This window comes from Petaurus breviceps, unplaced genomic scaffold (genome assembly GCF_028583685.1).
Source record: "Petaurus breviceps papuanus isolate PSGF00001 unplaced genomic scaffold, PetGlider_PUasm1.0 126, whole genome shotgun sequence".
NCBI lineage: Eukaryota > Metazoa > Chordata > Mammalia > Diprotodontia > Petauridae > Petaurus > Petaurus breviceps.
In genome coordinates, this window is record NW_027185655.1 from 18,991,888 (window position 1) to 19,003,204 (window position 11,317).

Consider the following 11,317-nt stretch of genomic DNA (forward strand, 5'->3'; position numbering starts at 1 on the left):
AGAGAGAGAGAGAGAGAGAGAGAAGAAGAAGAAGAAGAAGAAGAAGAAGAAGAAGAAGAAGAAGAAGAAGAAGAAGAAGAAGAAGAAGAAGAAGAAGAAGAAAGGAAGGAAGGAAGGAAGGAAGGAAGGAAGGAAGGAAGGAAGGAAGGAAGGAAGGAAGGAAGGAAGGAAGGAAGGAAGGAAGGAAGGAAAAGAAAGCCTCAGATTTCTTTAACTAAAATTCCAGAAAATGAACAGCAAGACTTCAGAGTCATCAGCTATATTATTCCAATAAATCTTTAAGAAGAATAACAAATGACTACCTAATATTTTAGGAAATTTCTGTCTAATATTTCATATTTAAAAGAGTATGAAACCCCCCCCCTTTTGTTATAAAGCAGATTTTCCAAAAACACCCTTTAAGACTTCAGGAAAAAATGGCCTTCCTGAAGATGATGGCAAAGTTCTTTGCTGAATGCAGCCCTCTGTTCCTAATCAATGCAACTTAACTTTAATCCCCTCAAAAGACTTTTGTTTTTAAGTTAGAAGGATGTAGTTGAGCATGTGACTTATATAATCAATTTTCAGTGATCTGTTTTGATGAGGAACAGGAGAGGCAAGGGGAAAAAAAATCACACCTATATTGTATAATCTCAAATCCTAAATTTAGCCAAAAGCTTCGACTCTGATTTTGCTGCCAGACTTTTTCTCATGCCTACAGAGCATGAGTCCAGTGACCGGTTCTTCTCTTCTCTCTTGGCTAGTCCTTTCTTGTTCTACAAACAGTGAGAGGAAGGGGCTCACTAGCAAGACCCAAGTCTGATTTAGAGGCTGGCTTTCCCTATCCATTATACTGCACTGCCTTAAGAGGCTATGTAGTACCAGTAAATAAATGGTCAACGTCCCTGCAGGACCCAAACACCAACAACAAAAGTTCACATTTCTATAGTATTTTAAAATTTACTAAAAGCTTTTCCCCTAACAATCCTGTGAAGTAGGTAGCATAATTATGACTGGGCCCTGGAGTCCTGGTGAATTAGAGGATAAAATAATCCAGTGTCTGAGGCCAATAGACAGAGAGGGCTTAGGTGAGGATTTATTCACTCCCCTCCTCCACTATCCAGACAACTTGGCACCAGGGCTGTTCTAAAAGTTAAAATCTTCCTGTCATGGCAATGATAGGAATTTGTACAGTCACAAAGACAATGGACTTTGAGTTAGCAGACCCATGTTCAAATCGTAGTTGGGTCATCCGTGGGAACTTCAAATCACTGGGCCTCAGTTTCCTCAGCTATAAAATAAGGAAGTTGGGGCGGCTAGGTGGCACAGTGAATAGAGCACCAGCCCTGGGGTCAGGAGGACCTGAGTTTAAATGTGGCCTCAGACACTTAACATAAAAACTAGCTGTGTGACCTTGGGCAAGTCACTTAAACCCAATTGCCCTACCTTCCTTCCTCCAAAAAAGCAATAAATACATTATAAAATAAAATAAGGGAGTTGAGAGCCCCAAGGTCTCTCCCAGCTCTCAGTCTATAATTTCAGATTGCTATGGGTGCTCCCTTCTTTGACTCACTCCAAAACCTACCCACACCACCCATCCTGTGCTTTCCTGGTCCATACCCTATTATTTCTATCTGAAGCACGCTCATAGGCAAGACTAAGTGGTGACATAATATAAGCAACATTCAAGTCAACACCTGAACACATTGTCTTTCCACAGCTTCTTCCTTTTTCTGTAGAGAGAAGGAAAAAGGAGGAAACAAAACGAGGTGATGGTTTTGTCTTCTTTGTCCCCTCCAGAGAGGAGAGTGAGAGTGTGCTGACTCTGAAAGGCCTGACTCCCACGGGAATGCTTCCCAGCGGGGTGCTCTCTGGAGGAAAACAAACCCTACAGAGCGGTAAGCAGGCCCCGCCAGTGCGTCTGTCTGAACGTCACCCTGCCCCCAGCAGCAGCAGCATCCAAAATGGGGGGGTTTTAAAGGCCAAGGGGAAAAAAAAGAAAAAAGAAACATGACTTTCCATAAAAGAATTTCCCAAACCCTCCAAGACAAACACAGGGCCCCCACTCCTCCTCAGGAGGTACTTCTTTCAGCTTGTCCTCAGTTCATCACAACCCTCCCCATGCCAAGAAAACCCTCATCCCAGAAGTCTGCCAATGGGAGAAAGTGGGTCTCAGCCTTCCGAACCACACGGTTGGGCTATCTCTCCCCATGACTGCGCTTCTATTTGACACTAAAAAAAAAAAGAGAGAGAGAGAGAGATTCAGGCCAAGCTATCAAATGTCTCTAAAACTACTCTTTTCTTCACTTTTGGTCATAGCAACTTGAATTTTAAATGAATTAACTAGTCAAAACAAAGCAGTGTGTACATATGTATCTATATGTCTATATTTTTTCCTAAATCATCGCTACTTGGATTGGTGGTTTGACTGAATTAATTGATCAGTTCTGGACCATTTCGAGGTCCAGCCAACTGTAGACTGAGCCTAAAATCCATCTCTGAAGTTAGCTGTGGTGGGCGACTTTAAATGATCCCATAAAAAGAACATTGATTTTTGCTCTCTATTTTAATTAAAAGTGGTCAGGAGCCAGTGTGTTTTCACTTCATAAGCACACCATTTAGGGACTAGACCAAAACAGAACCAAATTTCTTGATATTTAAGTTATGATGTAAATCGCATGACGACCATAACATCTGTGCGCATTGCCTCTAGGTCCCAGCACCTGGGTGAGAATATGTGGTTTTACTTTCTACTGTTCAATTTAGAATCTGTATTGTTATTGATAATTATTATCGTCATGCATGACCGACAAGCTTATTATTATGATTTTTGTTATTTTGCTATTAATTGGAACCTGGAAAGGAGGGGAAAAGAAAAAGCTATATTGGCAACACAGTCTCGGCCTCTTGCTTATTTTCCTGTTTCTTCCTTGGGGTTCTCTTTCTCTTTCTTTTTTTTTTTCCCCAATCTCTGCCTTCTTAACCAACAAGATACAGGTATTCTGATGGTTAAGTTTTTTTTAGTGATGTGTGAGCCGAGAAAAAAGTAATGTTCAAATTTGTCAAGTCAACAAGCATTTATTAGGCACCTGCTGTATACACACCACCATGCCAAGGCTGGTCCAAAGAAAGACAAATTGTCACTGTTCTCAAGGAGCTCAGACTAATGGAGGAAACAACACACAATTGAAGACAGACAAGTAAGAGAGCTGTAGAATAGACTGCAGGTGATCATAGAGGGAAGGCACCAGCTATACTTAGTAAGAGAGATTGTAGATGTACTAACAGGGCTAGGGCATTGTTTCCCTAGCTGTGCCTAATTCCCTTTGATTTACGTTTGAATTTGGCCCTAAGGCAATGCCATTGTTCTACTCAAAGACAAAAACTGTTAATCCACAGTTGGAAAAATACATAGTATTAGAGCAGCAAATTACCCTCTAATTTATTGCTGAAAAGAATTATTCTAATGACTTTTAAAAACCCACAAAATCTCTCACACTGCAGCATTCCTGCTCAGTAGAATATTACTGTACGTGCATCATTAATTGGCACAAAGTGCACAGCAACCAATGCTGAAATTGACATAGTTTTTGTTAAACACATTTGGAGAAATAACATACACATTACCAAAAAAAAAAAAAAAATATATATATATATATATGTCCAGTGATTTCCATAGGGCACATTGAATGGGGGAGAGGGGAAGGAGGCATTATTTATTTCTGGGCGATAGTGCTGGTGTAGTTCCAAAGTTTTATCTTCATACTTAACATTAAGTTTTTACGATAATTCTTTGTTTTATTTTGTTTCCAGATTTTCACCTTCATTTTTCACCCAAGTTACTACATTCCTTTTAAATCTGTTCATTTTTTTTAATCCATTGGTTGGCTGCATATTTTTTTTTTAATTTTGGATGACCAAAAGATACACCAAATGTGCTTTTGGTCTTGAGCATATAAGCCTTTTAGTTTTGATTTTAAGCCATAACCAGTATCACAAATTCAAGATTCATTTTCTTCTGATCCCTTGATTTTCAGGAAAGGGCTGTGGGGCTTCTCATCAGGAATTAAAGCACAAACAGCTAAGCTGACTGCTTTCTTGCTGACCGATCTCATGGGCACTCTGTTTCCAAACCAGGAATGAAAGGAAAAAAAATGCAAATAAAAATTTGGGGGAGAGAATTTTAATACTAAAACTTGGTGGAAGTAAAGAATTTCTTTTTCTTTTTTGCATTTTCGATAACTGAGGCAAATCAGTTATCTTGGGAGGCAGGATAAATAGAATAAATAACATGTATGATTATAGACTCTATTGCCCCTCCCATTATAAAAAATAGCAGCTATAGCTTGGGGTTCTTCCTATATAACATTCTGGGGGAGGAGGGGGTAACAGAATACCTAGAATTTCATTCAAATTCTGCTATTATCATCCCAGTCCCTTAATTTTTAATCTTACTCTTTTTTTTTTTTTAACAATGATGCTCGCCTAATAATGGAAAGGAAAGTGACTATGTTTCTAGATAACAAGAAAGAAGAAACTGTTAACATCATCTTTCCCCATTTTATATATGATTTTTTCCCCCAGGGTATTTGGGTGTGATTTCTATTTGGGATGGGGTGTGGGGTTCAAAAACTCAGGGGTAACAAGTATATGAGTAACCATGGCAAGTTATGTGTACTTTTTTTTTTCTTCCCCTAAGTCTACATTCCACTACCCGAAATTGCCAATATTTATTTAGAAGTCGTATATACGTGGCTTTAGGCCACAGCCTCTAGGTCCCTGCCTTTCCTTTGGGCTTTTAAACACGTAAATAAATCAATTTATTCTCATTAAAAACTGAAGGGTTTTGCCAGTGAACTTTGTGGATCAGATGTACATTTTAGGGGAATGTCTTTTTTTTTCCCTTAAAAAAATATGTTGCTCCCCTTACCCCTGAAAAAAAAAAGAAAAAACCTAACTCTCCCAACTTTTCTAAAAGGTTAATAATGATCTGAAAATTCTCCAGTGACCAAAACGGATAATGTCCCAAAGCATAGGTCAACCTGGAGATAAAACTGATTTTGTTTCTGTAGCTTTTCTATGTTGTCTTCTGTGCTAGATTCCAGCCCTTATAGTAACCTCAGTTTATTAGCTCTTTTTGTTCTTCACTGACTTGTTCTTAGAATTACCAATCCTCTGCTCATTTTTCTCATTCGTTTTGCACCCCCTTTCTTCTCTTCAGCTACTGTTGAGGCTATTGAGGCTGATGAAGGTAAATTGGCCAGTCCCCTTTCTGTTGTGCCTACAACAGATAAGGGCTCTGCTGGGTGTATTCATTTCTTTCTTTCTTTCTCTCTTTCTTTTTGCTGTAGCTTGTACAGAGTGTGTGGGTGTTGGGCTAACAGTTGTGGCTCAGTATTAACCAATATGTTCTTGCTTTAAAGGGGAAAGTGTCTTTTCTATGGTTTGTTTTTTTCCTTAAAGTTCTGATGTTCTAATTTGTGTACATTTTACCCAATATCATCATATGAAAAGGAAAAAAAAAAGATGCATGCCTGATGTGGGGTGGGAGCTAATGGCAGCTAATAATAGTAAAGGTTGATCTCATACAAACCTGAAAAGCCTTATTCTTAGGGTGGAACCATGGTCCTCCTTCAAATCAATTTTTTTTTTCATCCAGCCATGATTAAAAAAAAAAGGTGAGAAAACAGTTAAACACAGACTTCAGAGGACTCTAGTAAAAAGTTCATTGAAATGGTGCTTCTTTGATGTTTCTTTCTGCTGGTCATATCCAATGGTAACCTATGGTATAGTTATAGTAGCAGAACAATTAGCACCAGCCAAATCATAGAGAAAGACCAAAGATGTCTGGCTGCCGTGGAAGAAGCTTATTACTGAGGAAAATCAATCAAAGATCATTTATTAAGAGCCCACTCCATGCAATGCACTGAGCCAGGTACTGTGAGGGACAGAACACAGACCCCTTCCTTCAGGAGTTTTTGGAAAACCAAGTTTGCTCCTTGACTTATTACTGTGATTTAATCTAGTGTTCTTTAAATACTAAATGATATTTTTTTAATGGAAATACATTTTAACATATTTATTTTATATGAAGAAATTTAAGAGAAGAATGTAAAGTTCCCCTTTAAAACAAATTCTTCAGTTGTATTTTGTTCTTGCAAGATGACTTTTTTTTTCTTTTCCCCCAAATTGTGTAGTTATAGTCCCTTGGTATGATGTGAAAATGTTACTTTAGATGCTTTGAATTTGGTAATGATTTTGAAACAGTGGGAAAAAAAAATGATAGCATAGTAAGAGAAAATACAACTGCTTCCTAAATAGCAGTCAGTAAGCTGCTATTTATGTGGGAATTATCTATTCCTAATGGCAAATTCTAATCTGCAGTGTGCATTCTCGTTAATAGTTTGGCTGTTTTCTGTGGTTTCTGTGACTCTGTGTCGTGTTAAGTATACTACCAATGTAAATTGCTAATACTCATTGTCTGACCAGCAGCTACAGCACAGCACATTCTTCATCACTAGGAGAGATATTAAACCCTCTTGGAACCCAAAACTTGACTATGGAGCCCCATTACAGGACTAAAAACAAGTTTTATCTTTAATTGCCACAAACATTGGTTGGCTACTATAACCCAAGGGTTCCACTTTTACTACTTTAAATAACAAAATTATTTGATAAGTTATAATTGCTATGGAAGCTTGTCTCTTTTTGTAAAAATGCTAAAGTATTTCATAGTAGTTTAGCAAAAGAGTAGATCCACTTAATACCATCCTTAAATAATTTGTTTAGGCTTCAAGTTGGGGGCTCATTAGACATCTTTTGCTTTCACATGATTTATTTCTAAATTAAAGAAGAATTGAGAAGCTTTGCTATGGGCCTTGGTCTTTCCTCATTTCCCCACATTCCTCTTACAATTGACTAATCACCATGATGCTTTACCAGTTTTTTAAAAATGTAAATATGTACCATCTACTCTATTGAACAAATATGTTTCCATATTTTCTTACTTATGGAAGGGTACTGCATATTTGCATAGGAAAATTGACAAAATGTCAACCCAAGGTGCTTTTCTTGCTCTCATGTCCAACTTGAGTGAGATAACGGTACCCAGAAATCTTCTTTAAGAGATTCATGGAACAGTGTAGCTCAAGTCAGCATTGGTGATTGGCCCTTGATTATCTGGCATGTTCTTCACAGGATTTAGAACAAACTGACGTCATTGGCTCCCCATTAAATATTTGGAAGTTTAGTTCCCTTGTTGATGTCCTTATTCCATGACTTATCAGTTATATTTGTATAAATGCCTTATCTTCATGCACATTGAGGATCAGGAGAAGCAGACTTAATTGATATGGATAAAACCAAATCCAGTTCTTTAGGCTTAAGCTTAAAAGCTATCAACAATATTTCCTCCTCTATTTTCCTTAGTTTCAAAATACCTTTGTTTAGAAATCCTCTTAGAAGTAGGTTATTTTGGGTTGATTTTTTCCCCTTTGAATCAGGTAGTAATGGATACCTGGTGACATCAGTTTGGACTGTTCATATCACTGCTGAAGGGCAGGCTTTTTTTTTCTTCTTTTTTTTCAACTCACTGATTTGATTGATCTCGATTTTTATGAGGTTTCTTCTCACTGTCACCCATTCCACATTTTGCCAAAGTTAAGCAGGGAAAACAGCTGAGTAGTTTCATTCTTCTCCATTTCCCTTTGAGTTAACTGCTGTTTGGCAAAGATTTCTTTCTGGGATTACGAGATATCAAGGGAAGGCTCAAGAGTTACTTGTTTCCCAGTTCTCCCTCTCCTCTGCTCTAGACTCTTCCCAATTTTGCTTAGTTTTGCTTTCTAACAAAACAAGGAATACTGTTGCATTCATAGGCACCCCTTCAACCCAACTGAGGGGAGGTGGGGTGGAGAAAGCAAAAATATTTTCTTTTGAGTTTGGAGCTTTTCACACCATGCCAAATGATGTGGACCATCATTGCTGTGCCTTAAGAACTGTTCCTGATGGCTAGTCTTACTTACCTGTCCACTCCAGAGTTCTTTGAGCTGAACTCATGAAGACAAGAAAAAAATGTTTACAGTTTGACTTGTTCAAGAGGACACTTTGGTTGGCAAGAGACATTGGCTGTTTTCAAACCTTTAAGTTTTCTCCCGGTATGGTAAGGAGTCTGTCGTGTCGTCTTCAGGTCCTGTCACTTTGTTCTCCACTAAAGGAATCCTTCCCTCACTGAACAATCGATAAGTGATATGATATGTCGTGGGGTCATTTCCTTTTCCTCAGACTAACTCTCCTGTTTTGTTTTGTTTTTTAATGATCTTCTGTTTAGCTATCAAAGGATTTTCACCACAACATAAGATCACTAGCTTCGAAGAGGCCAAGGGCCTAGACCGAATTAATGAGAGGATGCCTCCTCGCAGAGATGCAATGCCCTCTGATGCCAACCTTAACTCCATCAACAAGGCTATCTCTTCAGAGACTAATGGCACTGACAGCAATGGTAGTAATAGCAGCAATATTCAGTGACCACTTCCCGTCCACTTTTCTTTCTTTTCCTTCCCCCCTCCCTTCCTTTCTTTCTTTCTTTTTTTTTTTGAGCTGCAGGGCATGATGGGGATTACTGCGCATCAGCAGTTGGGTAGTTTTGCCTCTGATTGTAGTTTACTTGCTCTGGGGGCCAGGTGTTGGATTCAGTTTACAATATCAGCTAGGAAAAGAGATAGTAAACTACATTTTGATGGATTTGGGTTGGGGGGCTGTAAACACCTCCTTGGGATAGGCCTTTAAAAATGCTTATAAAAAAAAAGCAAAAGAATGCTAAGACTGGGGTGTACTACAAAATGAAGGGAATGAACACAGTTTCCTATTGCATTGGGAACTCCTAGAAAGATTATGGAAAGGTCTCTTATTATGTTACTGGATATGAAAACTTTGTCTAATTTCTTACTCTCTTGTACGTTTACAGTTGCAGCACTAAACTATGGATGACATCAAACATTTTTAACAAAATGATGTACAAACTAAATAAGGACTATTTATTGATAATGTTTTGCTACTCTTGTCAGACAATGGCTATAAACTGAATTAGGCAGTCTTTAAAAAAAAGGAAAAAAAAAGAATGTTGCAAATTTGTTAAAAATGCCAAAAAAAAAGGACAGTTTAATTTTGTACAGATTATGCTTACCTCAGGTTTCTTTAGTGTGCTTGAATGCCCTTCTTTCAATATTACACTTATCTTACTCATTTGGCAATGAATATCTTTTTTTTTCCCTTTAAGTTTAAAAAAAACTGGAATAATTACATCTATCTTTTTTTGCTGTTTATATTTAGATTTTTTTTCCTTTGGTAAATCAAATCTTGGTTGTGGCTTGCTGAATTTAAATATTTATGAGTGGTGCATTTTTAAGTATAGTGAACAAGACACCATATTAAGTGCAGTGCAAAGCATCTATATTCTGTAAAAATCTGCCTATGCATGTTTTTTAAGAAAAAAAAAATGGCTATATAGGCCTGTATGGGACTGTAATGCGCTTAGTGGTCTGACTTATACTGGAAATGTATGTATAATGGCGTACTTTATATTCTCTAAAAAATGCTTAATGCCTTTGAAATTTTGTAATCAAAAAAAGCTTTGAAAAAAATCTAAAGGGGAGAGTATTCTTAAAAGTTTTTAACATAAGCTTGTCAGTGCACATATAAATGGTTAGCATGTTTAGCAAACCTTGTGAAATTTAAATAAGTTTGTAGTTACATGTGAAACTAAATGCATGGTAACTGTTAATGTCATAATGGTTTAGTCATTTTGTTCTGTTCTGTCACGTGCCACAAAATGTGTAATTTTTTTCACTTTTTTCCCTTTGTATATCAGTTAATGGGTTACAACTGGTTCATTCTGAAAACAACAACAAAAAAAGTCCATTGATATTTTTTAACAAATGTATAAGTGCCCAAGTAATTCACTACAGCCTAAAGCCTTGCCTTTGTAATTTGACTTCTGAAATGTTGGCAATCAAAGCATGCACTTGTAACGATGAAAAAAGCATTTTATATTACTACTCAATAAAATGTGCATGAACTTAAAGAACTCTCCTCCTGTCCACTGAGTCTCTCCTGAAGGTCTTTGTGTATACACCCACCATGTATCCTCCCAGGTGTTAGGCCCAGTACCAAGCATCCCCTATTTTACTTGGAGCAGGCTTCCTGGGGCCTGGTGGGCATGGTGCATGCTTTCATTATACCTTCTGGGTGGTGTTATCCCACTCTAAAAAGAAAGAATTCTGTTCAGAAAAACAAGACCCAGAGGCTCCTTTCAATGTGGCAGCTGATCATGAATCTATGATTTTTTTTTCAAATTAAAAAACAAATCAAATTTGTTATCAGGTTGTTGCAGTTGTATTGGATTCTATGGCCCTTAAAGAAAAGTGTGAATTGACACTTTCCTTCTCAGAAGAAAAAGTTGTCCCTGTATTGGTAGGAAATTGGTATATTGGCACTCTGGTTAATCACTGAAGATTTAAGATAGATCAAATTTCAATTTTTGTTCCTAATATTGTTCATTTCTGGTGTTCTTTGTTTTATGCAATATATAATATACCCATCACATTAAAGTTATCAGAACACGGCACTTATTGTTCATAATGTAACAAGATCTGACATATCACAAATATATTCTTTGCTCAAGGGTATATACCCCAGCTAAATTTCCCGAATCCAGAAAACCATTTTGCCCCTGTTTAAAATTGATATTGACTCAAAAATGACATCCACAGAAAATATTTAGATGCAGCTTTCTAGAACAGTATGAAAGCAATGATGCTTATGGTACCGTGATGTTTCTTTTCCTCCATTTTAGCTACAGAGAAAATATCATGAAAAATAAGAAAAAAAACCCTTTTCTTTCCTCTTTGATTCTTTTCCTTTAAAAATTGTGCTTGAGGCAATTATGACATAGAAATAAACATTTGACATTAAAAACAAAAGAAGCAGTTGATGTGAGTATTGCTTGATCTTTTGGGGCATCATTTAGGAAAGAAAGAGTCACCTATAAGAGATACAATATTATTTGGACTTTGAAAGAAAGAGATTGGCAGAACTGAAGCTATTTCTCGAAGACTGAAAGTCCCTGCCAATCAGTCCTTTTCGTGCTCCTGCCCTATACAGGATGTAGGGTTTCAGAATCGCTAATACTAATGAGTTCTTGGGAAATGAATTTGCAGAGGCCAAGATTTACACAAACACAGATGGGGAGGTAAAGGGCAGAGGGTGTAGGCATCCATCCTGGGTGGAGGGAAGGCTTTCATGTTTCTGTTTTATCTAGCCTCTTTAGGACCTGGAGCAAGAA

The 11,317-nt window shown here is 37.4% G+C and overlaps 1 protein-coding gene across 1 annotated transcript in view; it reads left to right on the forward strand.

Annotated features, from left to right (window-relative positions):
• Positions 1 to 10,958, forward strand: part of PPP3CA (protein phosphatase 3 catalytic subunit alpha) — an 87,863-nt gene extending 76,905 nt beyond the window's left edge. The window contains exons 10-12 of the mRNA XM_069098439.1: positions 1,780 to 1,877; positions 5,201 to 5,230; positions 8,306 to 10,958. Coding sequence (XP_068954540.1) covers positions 1,780 to 1,877; positions 5,201 to 5,230; positions 8,306 to 8,502 — 325 coding nt within the window. The 3' untranslated portion in view covers positions 8,503 to 10,958. The remainder of the gene's footprint in view (positions 1 to 1,779; positions 1,878 to 5,200; positions 5,231 to 8,305) is intronic.
• Positions 10,959 to 11,317: the final 359 nt, after the last annotated feature.